The following is a 21544-nucleotide window of genomic DNA, read 5'->3' on the forward strand; positions in this document are numbered from 1 at the left end:
TACCTTGTAACAATGTGCATTAATAAGCACATTACACATATCCAGTCACCTTGCCCTCACTTTGTTGAACACCATCTACAACTTAGATTTAATGAGCTGGAGGTACTTCAATACCATTCACACTGCATAGAAACATAGAAGTTTACAGCATGGAATGAGCCATTTCTGCCCATTGTGTCCGCGCCGGCCGACAAAGAGCTATCCAGCTTAATCGCACTTTCCAGCTCTTGGTCCATAGCCTTGTAGGTTACAGCACTTCAAGTGCGCATCCAAGTACTTTTTAAATGTGGTGAGGGTTTCTGCCTCTACCACCCTTTCAGGCAGTGAGTTCCAGACCCCCACCACCCTCTGGGTAAAGAAAACATTTCCCCTCAAATCTCCTCTACACCTTCTATCAATTACTTTAAATCGATGCCCCCTGGTTGTTGACCCCTCTGCAAAGGAAAACAGGTCCTTCCTATCCACTCTATCTAGGCCCCTCATAATTTTACACCTCAATAAGGTTTCCCCTCAGCCTCCTCTGTTCCAAAGAAAACAACCCCAGCCAATCCAATCTTTACTCATAGCTACAATTCTCCAGTCCAGGCAACATCCTCATAAATCTCCTCTGTACCCTCTCCAGTGCAATTACATCTTTCCTGTAATGTGATGACCAGAACTGCACCCAGTACTCTAGCTGTAGCCTAACTAGTATTTTGTACAGTTCAAATATAACCTCCCTCCCTGCTCTTGTATTCTATGCATCGGCTAATAAAGGCAAGTATTCCGTATGCCTTCTTAACCACCTTATCTACCTGGCCTGCAACTTTCAGGGATCTGTGGACAGCCATTCCAAGGTTCCTTTGTTCCTCTACACTTCAGTATCCTACCATTTATTGTATATTCCCATGCCTTGTTAGCCCTCCTCAAATGCATTACCTCACACTTCTCCAGATTGAATTCCATTGGTCACGGTTCTGCCCACCGTTATCTTCCTGCAGTCTACAGCTTTCTTCTTCATTGCTTAAATTGTATAATACTCTGGTTAGGCCACAGCTGGAGTACTGCGTGCAGTTCTGGTCGCCGTATTATAGGAAGGACATGACTGCACTAGAGAGGGTGCAGAGGAGACCTGGAATGGAGAATCTTAGTTATGAGGACAGATTGGATAGGCTGGGTTTGTTCTCATTGGAACAGAGGAGGTTGAGAGGAGACCTCATTGAGGTGTACAAAATTTTGAGGGGCCTGGATATAGTGGATAGCAAGGGACTATTTCCATTGGTGGAAGGGTCAATTATGAGGGGGCATAGTTTTAAGGTGGTTGGTGGAAGGTTCAGAGGGGATTTGAGGGGGGGCTTTTTCACGCAGAGGGTTGTGGGGGTCTGGAACTTACTGCCTGGAAGGCTGGAGGATGTAGAAACATAGAAACATAGAAAATAGGTTCTATGTTTCTACATCCTCCAGCCTTCCAGGAGTAGGCCATTCAAGCCCTTCGAGCCTGCACCGCCATTCAATAAGATCATGGCTGATCATTCCCTCAGTGGTCCTTTCCTGCTTTCTCTCCATACCCCTTGATCCCCTGAGCCGTAAGGGCCAGATCTAACTCCCTCTTGAATATATCCAATGAACTGGCATCAACAACTCTCTGCGGCAAGGAATTCCACAGGTTAACAACTCTGAGTGAAGAAGTTTCTCCTCATCTCAGTCCTAAATGGTCTACCCCTTATCCTAAGACTATGTCCCCTGGTTCTGGACTTCCCCAACATCGGGAACATTCTTCCCGCATCTAACCTGTCCAGTCCCGTCAGAATCTTATACGTTTCTATGAGATCCCCTCTCATCCTTCGAAACTCCAGTGAATAAAGGTTCAGTTGATCCAATCTCTCCTCATAACAGTCCAGCCATCCCTGGAATTAGTCTGGTAAACCTTCACTGCACTCGCTCAATAGCAAGAATGTCCTTCCTCAAATTAGGAGACCAAAACTGAACACAATATTCCAGGTGAGGCCTCACTAAGGCCCTGTACAACTGCAGTTAGACCTCCCTTCTCCTATATTCAAATCCCCTAGCTATGAAGGCCAACATACCATTTGTCTTCTTCACCACCTGTTGTACCTGCATGCCAACCTTCAATGACTGATGAACCATGACACCCAGGTCTCATTGCACCTCCCCTTTTCCTAATCTGCCGCCATTCAGATAATATTCTGCCTTCGTGTTTTTGCCCCCAAAATGGATAACCTCACATTTATCCACGTTATACTGCATCTGCCATGCATTTGCCCACTCACCTAACCTGTCCAAGTCACCAAGCAGCCTCTTAGCATCCCCCTCACAGCTCACACCGCCACACAGTTTAGGGTCATCTGCAAACTTGGAGATATTACACTCAATTCCTTCATCCAAATCGTTAATGTATATTGTTAAGAGCTGGGGTCCCTTCACTGAGCCCTGCGGCACTCCACTAGTCACTGCCTGCCATTCTGAAAAGGACCCGTTTATCCCGACTCTGCTTCCTGTCTGCCAACCAGTTCTCAATCCACGTCAGTACATTACCCCCAATACCATGCGCTTTGACTTTGCACATCAATCTCTTGTGCGGGACCTTGTCAAAAGTCTTTTGAAAGTCCAAATATACCACATCCACTGGTTCTCCCTTGTCCACTCTTACATCCTCAAAAAATTCCAGAAGATTCATCAAGCATGATTTCCCTTTCATAAATCCATGCTGACTTGGACTGATCCTGTCACCGCTTTCCAAATACACTGCTATTTCATCCTTAATGATTGATAATTGATTCCAACATTTTCCCCACTACTGATGTCAGACCATTTTCTCTCTCCCTCCTTTTTTAAAAAGTGGTGTTACATTAGCTACTCTCCAGTCCATAGGAATCGATCCAGAATCGATAGACTGTTGGAAAATGATCACCAATGCATCCACTATTTCTAGGACCACTTCCTTAAGTACTCTGGGATGCAGACTATCAGGCCCCGGGGATTTATCAGCCTTCAATCCCATCAATTTCCCGAACACAATTTCCCACCCAATAAGGATATCCTTCAGTTCCTCCTTCTCACTAGACCCACTGTCCCCTAGTACATTCGGAAGGTTATTCGTGTCTTCCTTCATGAAGACAGAACCGAAGTATTTGTTCAATTGGTCTGCCATTTCTTTGTTCCCAGTTATAAATTTACCTGAATCTGACTGCAAGGGACCTACCTTTGTCTTCACTAATTTTTTTTTCTTCACATATTTTCACAGCTTTTGCAGTCAATTTTTATGTTCCCTGCAAGCTTCCTCTCGTACTCTATTTTCTCCCTCTTAATTAAACCCTTAGTCCTCCTCTGTTGAAATCTAAATTTCTCCTAGTCCTCAGGTTTGTTACTTTTTCCAGCCAATTTATATGCCTCTTCCTTGGTTTTAACATTATCCTTAATTTCCCTTGTTAGCCACGGTTGAGCCACCTTCCCCGTTTTATTTTTACTCCAGACAGGGATGTACAATTGCTGAAGTTCATCCATGTGATGTTTAAATGTTTGCCATTGCTTATCCACTGTCAGCCCTTTAAGTATCCTTTGCCAGTCTATTCTCGCCAATTCACGCCTCATACCATTGAAGTTACCTTTCCTTACGTTCAGGAACCTAGTTTCCGAATTAACTGTGTCATTCTCCATCTTAATAAAGAATTCTACCAGATTATGGTCACTCTTCCCCAAGGGGCCTCGCACAACAAGATTGCTAATTAGTCCCTTCTCATTACACATCACCCAGTCTAGGATGGCCAGCTCTCTAGTTGGTTCCTCGACATATTAGTCGAGAAAACCATCCCTAATACACTCCAGGAAATCCTCCTCCACCGCATTACTACCAGTTTGGTTAGCCCAATCAATGTGTAGATTAAAGTCGCCCATGATAACTGCTGTACCTTTATTGCACACATCCCTTATTTGATGCTATCCCAACCTCACTACTATTGTTTGGTGGTCTGTACACAACTCCCACTAGCGTTTTCTGCCCTTTGGTATTCCGCAGCTCCACCCATACCGATTCCACATCATCTCAGCTAATGTCCCTCCTTACTATTGCATTAATTTCCTCTTTAACCAGTAACGCCACCCCGCCTCCTTTTCCTCTCTGCCTATCCTTCCTAAATGTTGAGTTCCCAGCCTTGGTCACCCTGGAGCCATGTCTCCATGATGCCAATCACATCATATCCGTTAACTGCTGTCTGCGCAGTTAATTCGTCCACCTTATTCCGAATACTCCTCGCATTGAGGCACAGAGCCTTCAGGCTTGTCTTTTTAACACACTTTGCCCCTTTAGAATTTTGCTGTAATGTGGCCCTTTTTGTTTTTTGCCTTGGGTTTCTCTGCCCTCCACTTTTACTATTCTCCTTTCTATCTTTTGCTTCTGCCTCCATTTTATTTCCCTCTGTCTCCCTGCATAGGTTCCCATCCCCCTGCCATGTTACCCTCACCACATTTAAAAGCTGCTTGGATGGGCACTTAAAGTGCCGTAATCTGCAGGGTTATGGATCCAGAGCTGGTCATTGGGATTAGACTGGATAACCTCTTGTTGGCCGGCGCAGATACGATGTTAAGTACTGCAGGGAATCGAATACGGCCAGAGTGATCTCCTGGACTAGTTTTGATCACCTGGATGGATCGGAGAGGAATTTTCCCAGATTTTTTCCCCCAATTGGTCTGGGCTTTTAATCTGGTTTTAGCCTCTCCCAGGAGATCACATGGCTGCGGTTGGGCTGGGTGCTCTTTACTTTTTCGCCATTTTTCATTGGTTTATATGTAACCTTCAGACCTGCTGACCGAGGGCCGTGCGGGACACGATGGGCCGAAATGGCCTCCTTCTGCGCTGTAAATTTCTACGTTTCTATTATCAACCACACAGCCAAATTTGGTATTATATGCAAACTTCTTAATCATACCCCCTACATTCAAGTCTAAATCATTGATATATACCACAAAAAGCAAGGGACCTAGTACTGAGCCTTGCGGGCCCCCACTGGAAACAGTCTTCCAGTCACAAAAACACCCATCAACCATTACCCTTTGCTTCCTACCTCTGAACCAACTTCCTTGCAAGTGTTCCTTCACTTAGCCAGTATGAAATGAAGTGCTAAAAGCCTTGCATGACAAATATCTGCATTGTCCTGCACTGGTTATCACCCATATTGAGGTATGCTTACTGACATCTGATGGTATATGGTGGGAATCAAAGAGCCTTCATTTCAAAAGGTGAAAGTGGACCATATCATCAGTTAAGAACAGTCCCAGGTGGTGGAGCCCCCAAACTCCAGCCCGTCATCCCTGGAGCTCTTGGGCAGGCATACAGAAGAGAGGGAGACAGGAGTCAAGCGAGATTCAATTGCAGGTTGGTCGTAGAATTCATCTTCCCTCTTTATGCTCTTCATACATTATGATACTCTCCCTTTTCCGAAAGGTGGAATGGTCACTATGCTGCCCACGTGCTCAAGCAGTCTTCTACTTGTGATCTCCCAAGTGTGCCACAGCAAAAACCAAAGCATGACCAGCAAGAGGAACCTGGTCCCTCTGCTTCAGGATCAGTCAGTACTTCTTCACACAAAGCTATCACATTCTCCCTCCAAAGCAAAGAACAGGAAGCCAGCTTGTGGGCCTGAGGTGATGGTACAAGGTGCTGTACAGAGCACGAGTGGGCAGGAAGAGCTGGAGGTGAAAGCTGAGGAGGCAGACATGTCGTCTGCAAGGTTATCCTTTGTGACTGTGACAAAGGTAAACTATCCGCTCGTCTTTCTCGACTTGTCTGCAGCCTTTGACACAGTTGACCACTCTATCCTTCTCCAACGCCTCTCCACTACAGTCCAGCTGGGTGGGACTGCACTCGCCTGGTTCCATTCTTATCTCTCTAATCGTAGCCAGAGAATCACCTGCACCGGCTTCTCTTCCCACTCCCGCATCGTTACCTCTGGTGTGCTCCAAGGATCTATCCTTGGCCCCCCCTCCCATTTCTCATCTACATGTTGCCCCTTGGTGACATCATCTGAAAACACAGCGTCAGTTCCCACATGTACATTGATGACACCCAGCTCTACCTCACTACCACTTCTCTCGACCCCTCCACAGTCTCTAAATTGTCAGACTGTCTGACATCCAGTTCCAGATGAGCAGAAATTTTCTCCAATTGAATATTGGGGAGATCGAAGCCAGTTTTTTCGGTCCCCGCCACAAGCTTCATTCCTTAGCCATCTCTCTCTCCCCAGCTTCTGTCTGAGGCTGAACCAGACTGTTCGCAACCTGGGCGACGATATTTGATCCTGAAATGAGCTTTCGACCACATATCCGCAGCATAACTAAGACCGTCTATTTCCACCTCCTTAACATCGCCCGTCTCCGCCCCTGCCTCAGCTCATCCGCTGCTGAAGCCCTCATCCATGCCTTTGTTACCTCTAGACTTGACTATTCCAGCGTACCCCTGGCCGGCCTCTCTCATTCTAGCCTACGTAAACTAGAGGTGATCCAAAACTCGACTGCCCGTGTCCTAACTCGCACCAAGTCCCGTTCACTCCTGTGCTCGCTGACCTACATTGGTTAAGCAACTCCTCAATTTCAAAATTCTCATCCTTATTTCAAATCCCTCCATGGCCTCGCCCCTCCCTACCTCTGTAATCTCGTTCAGCCCCACAACACCACCCTCCCAACCAATCCTGAGATGTCTGCGCTCCTCTAATTCTGATGCCCTGAGCATCCCTGATTATAATCGCTCAGCCATTGGTGGCCGTGCCTTCTGTTGCCTAGGCCCCAAGCTCTGGAGCTCTCTCCCTCTCCCCGCCCCCCCCCCCCCAAACCTCTCCGCCTCTCTACCACTCTTTCCTCCTTCAAGATACTCCTTAAAACATACCTCTTTGATTAAGCTTTTGGTTATCTGCGCTAATATCCACTTATGCAGCTTGGTGTCAATTTTTAAAATCTCATAATACTTCTGTGAAGCACCTTGGGACGTTTCACTACGTTAAAGGTGCTATATAAATAATAGGTGTTGTTGTTGTCAGATGTTTGCCCTCAGCTGAGGAGCCTTAGGACCCAGATCAGAGGGGTCCTGCTTTTTAGATAAAGATGCTTGCAGAGCAGTAAACAAATATGCAAGCATTGGGTACGGTGAACCAGATCATGCTGGAGATAGTGGCTAAATTGGAGGAATCCGCTAACTACATGCATGACATCATAATGAATGTATGCCCATCACTGCAGTCAATCCCCTGGAGTATGTGGAACCTCCTTAACGATCTGCAGCACAGCTCCACCAACCCCTCCAAAAGAGTAACCAATGGCAGCTGTACCTTCGATGGCAGCTACGACTGCTGCCATAGATGCCTTGGGTACGAGTGCAAAGGGCTGTCTCTTCATGTTTCAAGTGATTGGGACTGGAATTCAACAGGTCCTCAATATTTGAGCAGCTTTGCTGCTGGCCAGTAGCGAAGCAGAATACTAGTGACCAGGCAGGTTTGGGCTCCCACGATGATGTCGTGTCTCAGGATAGTTCCAAGTGCGAATCCTCCAGTCATGTTTCGGGAATTTTGACTATTTGTCCACAGAACGATTAAAAGGAATTAACATAGTTCAAAAAGTGGTCGGAGACGATCGATATTTAAGATGCTAATGAGCTAGCTTTGATGTTTCCTTATAGATTGGAAATAATAAATAATGTGTTAGCTTGTCTCGCCATTCATTCAATAAACATCTCACACCCACTGTGTTGGGGAGTCGCTGACCTGGCCGTTTGGCAGGAGGTTATGGCAGGCTGCCTATTTCTGGCTGTGAACAGCAAGGGATTAAAAAAATACAGGCAGGCAGTGCAGGAGAAGTTTTTGAAATCGGATGCTGTGAGGTAGCCAGGCAGAAGGCTGTGAGCAGGTTGGAGTGCAGGAGAGAATCATCAAAAATGATCTTGTTTACATTCAGTGATAAGAGGAAGCACGGAGTGTTCTTTATTTTGTATTATTATATGAAATTAAGTTGTACCGCTTGAATCAAGTGAGTTCAACCATTACTTTTACTCTATGGGGTAGATTTTCACCTTCACTGCTGGTAATCTGGAAGAGCGCATCACCTGATTTTCATTCCACCGATTTCAATGAGATAAAAGTCAGGAGTGCTCTGTAAAGGGCAGGCAATCATCTCTGCCAGATTACTACTGAGGTAATGAAGACGGACTTACTGTGAAATAAAACAGTTTCTCGATTTGCATCAGGCCTGGTCACACTAAGTGTTTGCTCAATCTGCTATCAGGGAGATTGTAAAAGTACATGTGCGAAAGACATTAATATCCAATTCAGGTCACGGATTTGTTACACCCTTGTGCAAATGTGAGCCTACTCCAAAAAAGACTGCTTAAAGGAGCAACTTATACCACTGAACCCAAGGAAGTATCTATGGCTGACCCAAATTTGTTCTACCTCAAAACAGCCAGAGGACCGAAGTATTGCAACAGTCAAGTCCTCAGGTAAAAGGTACGCGGAGTCAGAGGAAATGTATTAGCATGGAATGAGAATTGGCTGGCTAACAGAAAGCAGAGAGTCGGGATAAATGGGTCCTTTTCGGGTTGGAAATCGGTGGTTAGTGGTGTGCCACAGGGATCGGTGCTGGGATCACAACTGTTTACAATATACATAGATGACTGGAAGAGGGAACAGAGTGTAGTGTAACAAAATTTGCAGATGACACAAAGATTAGTGGGAAAGCGGGTTGTGTCGAGGACAGAGAGAGGCTGCAAAGAGATTTGGATAGGTTAAGCGAATGGGCTAAGGTTTGGCAGATGGAATACAATGTCGGAAAATGTGAGGTCATCCACCTTGGGAAAAAAACACAGTAAAAGGGAATATTATTTGAATGGGGAGAAATTACAACATGCTGCAGTGCAGAGGGACCTGGGGGTTCCAATCCCAAAAAGTTAGTTTGCAGGTGCAGCAGGTAATCAGGAAGGCAAATGGAATGTTGTCCTTCATTGTGAGAGGGATGGAGTACAAAAGTAGGGAGGTACTGCTGCAACTGTACAGGGTATTGGTGAGGCCGCACCTGGAGTACTGCGTGCAGTTTTGGTCACCTTACTTAAGGAAGGATATACTGGCTTTGAAGGGGGTACAGAGACGATTCACGAGGCTGATTCCGGAGATGAGGGGGTTACCTTATGATGATAGATTGAGTAGACTGGGTCTTTACTCGTTGGAGTTCAGAAGGATGAGGGGTGATCTTATAGAAACATTTAAAATAATGAAGGGGATAGACAAGATAGAGGCAGAGAGGTTGTTTCCACTGGTCGGGGAGACTAGAAATAGGGGGCACAGCCTCAAAATACGGGGGAACCAATTTAAAACTGAGTTGAGAAGGAATTTCTTCTCCCAGAGGGTTGTGAATCTATGGAATTCTCTGCCCAAGGAAGCAGTTGAAGCTAGCTCATTGAATATATTCAAATCACAGTTGGATAGATTTTTAACCAATAAGGAAATTAAGGGTTATGGGGAGCGGGCAGGTAAGTGGAGCTGAGTCCACGGCCAGATCAGCCATGATCTTGTTGGGTGGCGGTGCAGGCTCGAGGGGCTAGATGGCCTACTCCTGTTCCTAATTCTTATATTCTTATGTTCTTATTAATGTTGTGGAAGTCCAGAACCAGGGGTCACAGTCTAAGGATAAGGGGTAAGCCATTTAGGACAGAGATGAGGAGAAACTTCTTCACCCAGAGAGTGGTGAACCTGTACCTCAGAAAGTTGTTGAGGCCAATTCACTAAATATATTCAAAAAGGAGTTAGATGTAGTCCTTAGTACTAGGGGGATCAAGGGATATGGCGAGAAAGCAGGAATGGGGTACTGAAGTTGCATGTTCAGCCATGAACTCATTGAATGGCGGTGCAGGCTCGAAGGGCCGAATGGCCTACTCCTGCACCTATTTTCTATGTTTCTATGTAGGAACCTCCTCAGTTGCCTGCACATGTGCAGAAAGCAGCCAGGGGCAGACTGCCTTGTGCCAGCACAGGATATACTGCCTGCAGGTCCTTCTGAGGCCTCAATTGCCAAGATGAGGGCTACCTTAGCACTAATGGCCAGTCACTTCACCCCAAGGAGTCCCAAGAAGAGGAGATTGGAATTGAAAGGGTGCACAATTCAAAGGGGAAACATAGTGGAGAGCCACACATCTAAACATGGATAAAAGAGCTGAATCCAGAGGCGAGGTGAGAATGACTGCCCTCGACATCAAGGCAGCAGTTGACCGAGTGTGGCATCAAGGAGCCCTAGTAAAACTGAAGTCAATGGGAATCAGGGGGAAACTCTCCACTGGTTGGAGTCATACCAAGCACAAAGGAAGATGGTTGTGGTTGATCAATCATCATAGCCCCAGGACACCGCTGCAGGAGTTCCTCAGAGCAATGTCCTAGGTCCAACCATCTTCATCTACTTCATCAATGGCCTTCCCTCCATCATAAGGTCAGAAGTGGGGATGTTCGCTGATGACTGCACAGTGTTCAGTGCCATTCGCAACTCCTCAGATAATGGAGCAGTCTGTGCCCGCATGCAGCAAGACCTGGACGACATTCAGGCTTGGGCTGATAAGTGGCAAGTAACATTTGTGCCACACAAGTGCCAGGCAATGACTATCTCCAACAAGCGAGAGTCTAACCACTGCCCCTTGACATTCAACGGCATTACCATTGCCAAATCCCCCACCATCAACATCCTGGGGGGTCACCTTTGACCAGAAACTGAACTGGACCAGCCACATAAATACTGTGGCCACAAGAGCGGGTCAGAGACTGGATATTCTGTGGCGAGTGTCTCACCTCCTGACTCCCCAAAGCCTTTCCACCATCTACAAGGCACAAATCAGGAGTGTGATGGAATACTCTCCACTTGCCTGGATGAATGCAGCTCCAGCACTCAAGAAGCTTGACATCATCCAGGACAAAGCAGCCCATTTGATTGTCACCCCACCCACCACCTTAAACATTCATTCCCTGCACCGCTGTCTGCAGTGTGCATCATCGCACAGATACACTGCAGCAACTCGCCAAGGCTTCTTCAGCAGCATCTCTCAAACCAGTGACCTCTACCACCTAGAAGGACAAGGGCAGTAGGTACATGGGAGTATCACCACCTGCAAATTCCCCTGCAAGTTACGCACCATCCTAACTTGGAAATATATCGCTGTTCCTTCATCGTCGCTGGGTCAAAACAGCACTGTGGGAGTACCTTCATTACACAGACTGCAGCGGTTCAAGACGGCTCACCACCACCTTCTCAAGGGCAATTAGGGTTGGGCAATAAATGCTGGCCTTGCCAGCGACGCCCACATCCCAGGAACAAATAAAAAATACTTGTTGCATTTCCTGCAGTGCAGTGTTCACCTGCGGCACAAACGGGTAGCTAGTTCTTATGCTGCCTACTCCAGCTGAATGCTGAGCCAAATGAGGATTGCACAGCTGACAGAAGAGGCAATCTGGAGCATATCCTAACAATGGGAAAATTAACACATCCTACTTGGTTTGTTAAAAATATCACCATTATGGCATAACCCAAGCAGAGAGGCATAGGTGAATACTGAACAAGTTTAAAAGTTTCACATGGGTCACCATGTTGCTGTTAACTCTGATTTTCAACCATGTTTTCCCTTTCCTGAATTCCTGTTTATCTTTTCTTAAGTACATGGCCAGATCTGGACACAATACTCCACCTATTCCCTAACTAATTTATAAAGTGCCAGTGTCACTCTCTGCTGGGCAGTGCAAGCATGCTGGGTTAATCTACTCATCACCATATGGTTTCATTTTTGTCGACATCTGTTGCACTAGACTAGGTCAAGACTTTCAACAGCTGGTCAACTGCAGCTTTTTCTGACGGACATTATTTACCCATTCAAACATTTTATTAAAATTTGTTATTCTTCATGCAAATATATTACCATATCCTTCTCAGTATTAAAGCTCATTTCCAAATCATGTGCCGAGTCTCTGAATGATTTTATTCTACCTTTACATCGCTCACTAGCATATTCTAACGGCATAAATCTAACACAGAAACTTAACTGCACTGAGGAAGCAATCCCAGGACCGAAGTATTGCAACAGTCAAGTCCTCAGGAAAAAAAACAAGCTCTCACTAATGACCCAGCCATTGAATCAACATCTGAACATATACTTTATCTTCATACTCTAAGGCATAGTGTAAGTTAGAATGATTAAATTTGCTTCACCTGATGAAATCATCATCGTAATACTCTTCTTCATCCCCTGTTCCTAAGAGAGGTCAGAAATTAGAACATGTAAGAAGTTATCATTTTAAAATATTGTTTCTGCTAGCTGTTTATGTAACCATATTGGATTGCTGTTCATATTACTGTTACTTGCCTAATCCCAGCGAACAAATCTTTTCATTCATTACTTTGAGATTCTTCAACTCTTTGGTTTTATCACTGCCTAAGAACAGCACAGCAAAACAAAACTTTAGCTCACGGTGAGTTCAGTGATTACTACTTGTATCAGCTCCTACAAAAATTTGAAATAAACAATTAAAGAGCAATTTTTCACAAATGAATGCTTCAGCGACCAATGCACATTAGCTGTCGGTTCAGTAGGAGACATGCTTGCATGATACCCAAAACTTTATTCAGGAAATTATGCTGTAAAATACAAAAGCTTAACCTGATGCCGAGGTAGTAGAGATCAAACACCACCAATGCTGCTGGTGTGAGCCAAGCACATTAAATAACTGAAGCTCTTTTGTACCACCCATATTACAGCTGCTACTAAGATTACTTTTGGAGACCCACTGTATGTGTGCTGACATGTACATGCTACATCATACACATGCAAAGCTGTACTCCATGAGTTTTTGAGACAGCATAGAGTGTAGCACAGATCATGAAGTCACAAAAGAGTGAACATGCAAACGAGGACAAGAATTGTTAAGATAGTGATAGTGTGTGAGACTGAGCGCGTGGGGATGGGTGGGGAGAAAGAGAGACAGACACATACTCAGGTTTGGAGTGAGAAAACTCAGCTGGAAAGGTGGGGGGGGAGGGGGAGAGAAGAGAGTGGGAGGCAAGTCAGCAAAGACAAAACATTAAGGGAATGAGGAAATACATGAGGAATTGGTACGAGTCATTTTCTCTTGATTAATGAGTGATTGATTAGGTACACTGATGACAAACAGATGAGAAGAAATTCCCCATTGACTCCGTGCATTGAAAGCAACTTTTTAATTTTTGTTGATTGAAAATAAAACAACCAACTTCAGAGAAGACAAACAGAGTATGGCTTCCAAAATGGTATCAAAATACATCAACAGGAAGTCACCCACTGTGAAGTTCACCCCCCCACCCAAAAAAACCTGCAGACCTAGACGACTTACTCCTATTGTGACACTTAGCTTACTGTCATCATTTGTGTGTATGTATTGGCACATGCGGCGGAGCCTGGTTTCCAGTGGTCTTGGATCCCCTTGCCACTGGACCAAGACCTTGCTCCGTCAAGCCCGTGTGGTGGCTGGCGTGCAATGGTCACCCCACGTTAAAAGAATTCCCGCACAGGCATCTTCTACCATTTAAAATGAGTTCGTCAGTCATCTGAGTACTCATTTTTAGTGCGGAAACAAGTCATCCTCGACCCCGAGGGACTGCCTATGATGATGATGACTCCTATGACATGTGGAGATTGCAGAAAATGAAGAGAATTAGACTTCAACATAGTTGATACACCATGATTTTGAAGAACAATCTTATGAAATGTTATTTAGTTCAAAGACTTTTTGTGAGGGTGATAGAAGGGCAAAGAGGGACTGCATGACTCAGTGAATTAGAACACAACCCCTTCATCTCCAGAACCTGGGTCTGAATACAGCCCAAACTAATGGGATGAAAATGGGATCATAAAGGATATTATGTAATATAACCCAAAAACTGCTCACCCATTTATACGATACCAGACTTAAATATATAATATCCTTATTTACACCATTTTAAAGAGGCTGGGTAATTTATAGCTTACCTTTTATGTCAGCTTCTTTTAATGGAGATGCTCCTGCCAGGGACCCCAAATTCGCTGTCAGAGGAGGAGCATCTGAAAGGGATGTAAGGCCACCTGTCGGTTTACTGTTCAAATCTGTCCGCCTACTCATCAAAGAAATCAAAAACTGTTTCAAACAGTGAAGGAGACCATTTATTTACAAGTTCATTACTTCAAAAGAATTGTGAATGGTATTGGAGCTTGCCAAAACTTCTGGTTAATGGAGAAGTTCAAAGAAGTTAGCACAGACTACCATTTCAATCTCTGTTCTTCAACCAGTGAATCATACTCCATCATTTCTCCACTCAGTGCTGCTCTCAATTCAATTGGCTTGGCTGAGCTGGGGAACTCTGGTGTGGGAAAACTTCAGTGCCTCAATAGTCCATAGCACAGCACAATACAGTGCAAATGTACTGCACCACCACAATACTGAATGTAAAGATCATTTTGGAAATGTACGAGCGCTACAGAATTTGAAAAGTTTTATTTCATAATAAAATTCCACTCCAACCTACATAAAAAAAGAGAATCTTTCAACTGAACCAAACTGGTGAACCAAGGTAGGTAGCTGTTAAACCAAGATTAGAAATATTGAAACTTACTGCCTCCACAGCTACCCACGGTGGCAACAATTTATTGAAACGAAAACTGTAACAGTGATTGTATAATCCACATACAACTCATTTTAGTTCTAAATGAATAATTGGTTACTCCAAGGTAGGTGTTTAAAGGACATTTATAATAGAAGGTAGCTAGATAATTATTACATAAAAATGTTTACCTGGGAGTGATTATACATAACAATTTCTGTAAGGGGTTTGGACATCATAAACTGAAATAAAACTCAAACGATTTCTAAATCAACTAAACCACAAGAGGATATTACGGCCTTGAAATGACACCAGGATGTAAACATTTTGATCAACTACATAATTTCCCATGGCATTACTCAAGGACAAAATTGATGAGTTTATAACAGATCCTGAAGTTAGAAATAAAATAGGTTTAAGCAGAACCATTAATTGTACTAATGAACTCTGATTTACAAAATGTCTTCCACATATGGATTTTTTAAATACAGTAATTACATTAATTGTCTGCAATTAATAATAAAATTCAATGACAGTTATAAAATGGAAGCGGTAATTAAATGGCACAATCCTAGTGAGAATGCCACTCTATTGCAGAACCACTGCATTCCACTCTGGGAGTCAGTGTCTGACTTGCTGCCTTATGCTGGATTATGATGTGCAGAAATGCTGCTTTAGCTCAGCACCGAGCGAAATAAAACTGTAAAAATTGTCAGCACAAGTGATAGCATAAATGCGGTGCACCAACCACATTGAGTTTTCAAGCAGGTTCTTCATGTGTTGAGAACCTAAAAATATATTAGTAGTCACACCCACTTAGATAATAACTGATCAGAGCATAAAACGTTTGTGATGCTTATAACTTACCAATGTTTTACCGGCCCTACAACTGCCCTTAGGGTTCCCAAATGGCATCCGCGGGGTACGCGCACTATACAAGAACAAAGGAAATAGGAGCAGGAGTAGGCCACCCCTTGAGCCTGCTCCGCCATTCAATAAGATCATGGCTGATCCGATCATGGACTCAGCTCCACTTCCCCGCCCGCTCCCCATAACCCTTTATTCCCTTATCGTTCAAAAATCTATCTCCGCCTTAAATATATTCAATGACCCAGCCTCCACAGCTCTCTGGGGCAGAGAATTCCACAGATTTACAACCCTCAGAGAAGAAATTCCTCCTCATCTCAGTTTTAAATGGGCGGCCCCTTATTCTGAGACTATGTCCCCTAGTTTTAGTTTCCCCTATGAGTGGAAATATCCTCTCTCCATCCAGCCTGTCGAGCCCCCTCATTATCTTATATGTTTCAATAAAATCACTTCTCATTCTTCTGAACTCCAATGTGTACAGGCCCAACCTACTCAACCTATCTTCGTAAGACAACCCCCTCATCTCCGGAATCAAGCTAGTGAACCTTCTCTGAACAGCCTCCAATGCAAGTATATCCTTCCTTAAATATAGAGACTACTTTTGATGTGCCATCTTAGTAAAGGAGTCATTGTGCACAGTTAATGCTGTCACAAGTATGCAGAGCAGGCAGGTCATGACGTCAATCAGCCGCAGCCCTGTCATTCTGGAGCCCCGCCCTCCAGCCAACACCCTCTTCTAAGCTTGCACAGCTTAATTAAGCTGCATTAAGCAACATGAAAGACACCCCCCCCCCGCTATTTAAAGGGATCAACGACTTACAGGTTAGTTGCTGGTTGATTTCTTCTGGCTGTTGCTACATTTCTACACTTTTTTGTTGCTTTCCATAGTTCTCTCAAGTTTCAACAGTCTACAGGGAGTGGTGTAGCAGATGCTGAGGTACTTGTTACTGCTTTCAAGGCATCTGCACAAACCAGTCACTTGCAGTTGCTCCAAAATATGGGTGCACTAGTAGGCCTTCCCTTTGGAATAGAGTAAATTGCGAGAATTACCAGAGGCCATGCAGAGCAGGACATGCTGCTAGAAGAGGGAGGAGGAGGAGAAGGGCTCTCAGCTGGAGGCCATATCTGTTCAGAGTGTTCAGGGAGAAATTCAGTCTGCTGCGCTTCATACTTTAGCAACGAACAATGAGAGAGACATCTGTGCTTCACTAAGGAGGTTGTCACTGATATCTTTTAGCTACTCCAACCTTAGAGCAGGGCAAGGACCTCATTTCCAGTGGCTGGGAAGGTGACTGTGGCTGTAAACTTATGCGTCTGGCTCCTTCCAGGCTAGAGCAGGAGATATTCGCAACATCTCACAGTTTGCCGTCCACTGTTGCATAAAAGAGGTCACTGAGGCTCTCTATTCAAAGAGCGTTAACTTCATTTCATTCTTTCTTGCCAGAGACAAGTAGGCGGAGCGAGCACAAGAGTTTGCAAGGTTTGCAGACTTCCCCATTGTGCAGGGTACCAGTCACTGCTCGCATATTGCTTTGCATGTCAACTCTGCCTTGTACCGAAACCGAAAGGGATTCCACTCCCTCAACAACCAGCTGGTGTGTGACCATGGGCAGCGCATCATGCAGGTCAATGTCAGATTTCCTGGCAGCAGTCATAATGCTTTCATTCTGCAGCAGTCCACTGTGCCAGGTTTATTTCAAATAACACAACAAACCAAAGAGAGTGCCTATTGGGCAACAAGGGCTATCCGCTGACAACATGGCTCATGACTCCAGTGCACAACCCACGCACACGTGTGCAGCATGCATACAATGAGAGCCATGCTGACACAAGAAATATGAAGCAGCAGACCATTGGCGGCTGTACCAATGATCCTTCTGCCTGGACTGCTTGGGAGGAGCCCTGCAGAGCGCGGCTGAGCGGGTCTCAAGATTCGTGGTGGGCTGCTGCATGCTGCACAACCTCGCCATCATGAGGGAACAGCCCTCGTCACCACCTAACAAGCGAGAAGCTGAAGAGTAGGAGCATGAGGTGGAGGAGAAGGACAGCCCCTTTCTGCCCAGGCTATACACGAAGAACTAATTCAAGTGCGATACCAGTAACCTCAACCCCAATTCTCCAATGGCTGCAGCATGCCCGGTAGAAGGTTGCTGACTTTAAGTGGAGGACACTGCAGATGGCTTTGGAGGATGACCTCGGGCAACTCTGGCCATAGAAGGCCCGGCTTCAGACTGCACCACCTTGGCATAGGCAGCTGCAGTCTGGGTTGGCTGGCTGATAGGCAAGGGCACTGGCGGAGTGGCAGGGGGTGGCAAGCACGAATGCGGTCATCCTGGGATCAGGACAGCAGGCTCGTGCTCCATGGAGCCACTGCAACTCCCCTGGGGACAGCATCTCAGCAATCCTAGTAATGCCGTGACACCCTGCAAAGTCCTTTGAACACTAGTATTCACGCCAAGATTGCAGCACTGTGCCGCATTTGTGAATGTCTCAGATATTAACATTTAATAAGGGAGTGATTCAAAGAAGGAAACAGATCTGTGGTGTACAGTTCGTCTGAAAGTTTCTCATTCTCTAAAGAAGATAACACAACTAGATTCCCTTTTTACCAATGTACATTAAAACAGTGCTGCAAGGCAAATGGCAGTGGACAGGAGCAGATGGAAGATGACCCACGAGCAGCTGCTTGAACTGCCCGAAATAGCCGGGGTGCTGAATACGATTTAAGCAGCGCCTTGTAATTGACACCTATGGTAATGTTAAGTGGTCGGCAATATTTGCTCGATATAGACGGTTGTCCGGGATAAATGGAGATGGTGCAAGTGGTGGGGACTACACAGTAATTGTAATTCAGTTTGCACTCCATTGTTCGCTTCTTGCCAAAATTGATACAACAGTTAAAATGGATTAAAAATATACAATGGTTAAATGAATAAAATTACTTGGCAAAATTCTTATTAATTTAACAGCTTCCCATTGTACCCCAGGCCTAGGTATAGGATCCAAAATCCAACAGAACTGAAGGCAAATCTGTCACCACGAGGGGTGGGGGAAAAGAAGATGATTTTTAAAGTTAGGTGATTTAAGTTTTGTGTTTTTACCCCCCCCAGAGTTATTTATTCTTTAATGTATTTGCGTTGTTTTATTTTTGGGAGAGTTTGTTGCGACATTGATGAGGAACGAACATGAGCACTCGAAAGGAGTTGATTTTTTTCCCCCACGGATTTGCTTTGCTGCTCTTGGTGTTTTTTTTTTTTAGGTGATTTGAATTTTTTTTTATAAAAGAAACATTCTTTTTTGAGAGATATTGAAAGCAGAAACTTTTAGAGGTAATGTTTTCTTGAATGGCACATTTTAGTCAATCAGCATGCTTGATGCCCAGAGACACTTTGCCAGATGCAACACTTTTAGATGCTGTAGATATACACAGTGAACTTTTGAAGAGGTTATTTTGTTCATTTCTGAGTTTGTCTTGTTTTGGCTTCTATACTGAAATAATAATGACTGATCAATGCCAGTTTATCAAGTACAAAAGCAAGATACTGCGGATGTTGAATCTGAAATAAAAACAGAAAATACTCAGGTCAGGCAGCATCTGTGGAATGTTCTGACCTGCTGAGTATTTCCAGCAGTTTCAAGTTTATCAAGTGAGGAACGACAGTTGATCACCAGCAAATAACCAGTCTGCATACAAGATAGTAATCGAAACAAGTGATTCAGGTGTCAACCTCCTAACTACTTGATTTATAAATACGTGGTGTTAGAAAGTCTCAAAATCACTTCCTTTTATATTACATATAATTCAAAATGCTTATATATTATAAATCAAGATTTTATTTGGTTTGGTCAGTTTACATGCCAGGAGGACCAGTCACTGTAATCTACATTCTTGATGAAAGAACCAGAAACGATCACTACTGTAGTTTTCTCAAGAAATAATCTGGATTTGATCATTCTGAAAATCACTATAAATATTATCAAGAATAGATAATAGATGCGAATATGCTGTTAATGCACTCGTGGGAGTTGAATAAAGTTTAAAAAATGACAAGAATAAGCCTTTTCCAGTACTTTTCCAGTCATCCAAAATTCAGTTTAAAAAAAAATATATATAAATGCATTTTGGTTATGTTTACATTTTCAGGGCCTTACTGTCGGTTATCGTACATTTCATTGCTGGCACTAACTAACACAATTAAAGCAGCCGATGGTTTCTGTACTCATCATGCAACAGGAAAAGCTGCAATGATATTGCAAAACTAGGTCACAGTCAAATGGGTTTTACTGAAAAACATTCTTTTCCCAAGCTATTAAAACCCCCCAAATAAATAGAAATAAAAATGTTAATTCTTCCAACATGATCAAATTTAAGTAAGGTTGAAACATATCACAATATACTATCTTTGATTCTATTTTCTTCTTTTGCCATTGACATTTTAAACTCCTAAGATTTCAAGTTTTATTTGCAAGCTTTCTACTTTTTCAGTCATCAGAATTTTTCCTTTGGGCTGGATTTTGGGCTTTTTGGATTTCGGGGCGTTTAAAGTTAGCGCCTGAAAATAGTTTGCACCTCCAACTGCAAGTTTCAGCGAAAATGTAAGTTGGAGGAGCGTTGGTGTTAAGTCAGGCATTACACAACGGACTTTGTGCACCTGAGCCGAAACTTGCTGCTGTAAAGAAGTTTCATTGTTGTTTAGTGCCCTGCAACATAACGTCGTATGTTGTAGGTTTTATTTTGGTGGGGGATGTTTTTGTGACTTTGTTGCAGTAAGATTTATGACTCATCATTTGCCATTGGTATTTTGTGCATCATTCCAACGTTCACCAAAAATGTGCCTTTATGGGGGCACATAGCGTGTCCAGTATTAGCTCCATCCCTCAGTTTCCTCCATTTAAGAGAGCTGGTCCATTACGAGTTGGCGATGAGCGAGTGTTGGTCCAGCAGCATCTCCATGCTGTCTCTCTCGTGGATGGGGTGACTATCCAGTGGGGGCCTCACCAGGCTCCTCTTCATCGTCCTCCACCTGAGGTGGGTATGCAATCCCCACTGGCAATGCCTGGCCCCTCATGATGGCCAAGCTGTGCAACATGCAGCACACCACAATGAATTCAGATACCTATTGAGGGAGTATTGAAGGCTGTCTCCAGAGTGGTGCAGGCATCGGTCTGCCAGTAGGAGCTGGCATATCTCTGACATCACTTCCTTTCAGAAGCGCAGCCTTCTCACACACTGCTCCTCAGAGAGCTGGAGGTCCGAGCGTTGGTGCCTGTAAACCTGTGGGGGGAGTAAGCCCTCCTCCCCGGATGTCTTCGGCCTCTCATCATCCGTGGGTCGACATGGCCAAGAGTCCTTCCTCTAGCTTGACACCGCCTGGCAATAGCATGGAGCATGATACGCTGGCGAACTAGCAATGCCCCAATTATATTTTCTCACTGAACTTGTAAGGGCACTGTAATGGCAGATAAAAGTGAAGTTTGCAAGTTGGAGCTTCACAGCATTATTTGCGCAACCATTGTAGTCAATATGACCTGCGATGTATGATCCTCATCCCTCCATTTAAAAATGCTGCCAATACTGCCTGCTGCACCCTGACCGCCTGGTTTTTTCAGGCATTTCCTGGGGTGAGCGTTAGATGGGGCATTACAGCCAAAAGTTCCATCCAGGATACTAGTGCAGCGTTGCACAACGATTGAAACGGAGGGCGGGTGGCAAGTTTTTGCGCCGACACAAACCTATAGCCGAAAGTTCTGGCCGGGCAGTAAATTGTGGCGCCTGGCATAACGTCCAAAAACAGAATTTAACGCCCTGCCAGGGCACTAACCGAGGCATAATTGAGCCGAAAATCCAGCCCGTAGTATTTAAAAAAGGTCTCCACCTATAATTACTTCTATCACCAAACCATTAAATCATGCTGGTGATCTCACCTTTCTGGAGGACTCTGTCTACCACCTGTCTCTACAAAGGGATCCTCTGCATCTTCATCGGTATCACTGTTTTTACCAGAGATGCTGCCTCATGAGAAAGCAATACAACAGAAGAGAGGAGAGGAAAAAAAAAGAA

The 21544-nt window shown here is 44.5% G+C and overlaps 1 protein-coding gene across 5 annotated transcripts in view; it reads right to left on the reverse strand.

Moving 5' to 3' along the window:
* cep43 (centrosomal protein 43) overlaps positions 1-21544 on the reverse strand; it is an 83531-nt gene that overhangs the window by 2020 nt on the left and 59967 nt on the right. For 4 of the 5 annotated variants that reach the window (XM_070888825.1, XM_070888826.1, XM_070888827.1 and 1 more), the window contains 4 exons: positions 21409-21492; positions 14009-14130; positions 12371-12439; positions 12217-12259 (listed from right to left, as the gene is read on the reverse strand). In XM_070888825.1, coding sequence (XP_070744926.1) covers positions 12217-12259; positions 12371-12439; positions 14009-14130; positions 21409-21492 — 318 coding nt within the window. The remainder of the gene's footprint in view (positions 1-12216; positions 12260-12370; positions 12440-14008; positions 14131-21408; positions 21493-21544) is intronic. The other variant, XM_070888828.1, reaches the window with a different exon arrangement.

Source organism: Pristiophorus japonicus, chromosome 9, assembly GCF_044704955.1.
Source record: "Pristiophorus japonicus isolate sPriJap1 chromosome 9, sPriJap1.hap1, whole genome shotgun sequence".
In the NCBI taxonomy this organism is placed as follows: domain Eukaryota; kingdom Metazoa; phylum Chordata; class Chondrichthyes; family Pristiophoridae; genus Pristiophorus; species Pristiophorus japonicus.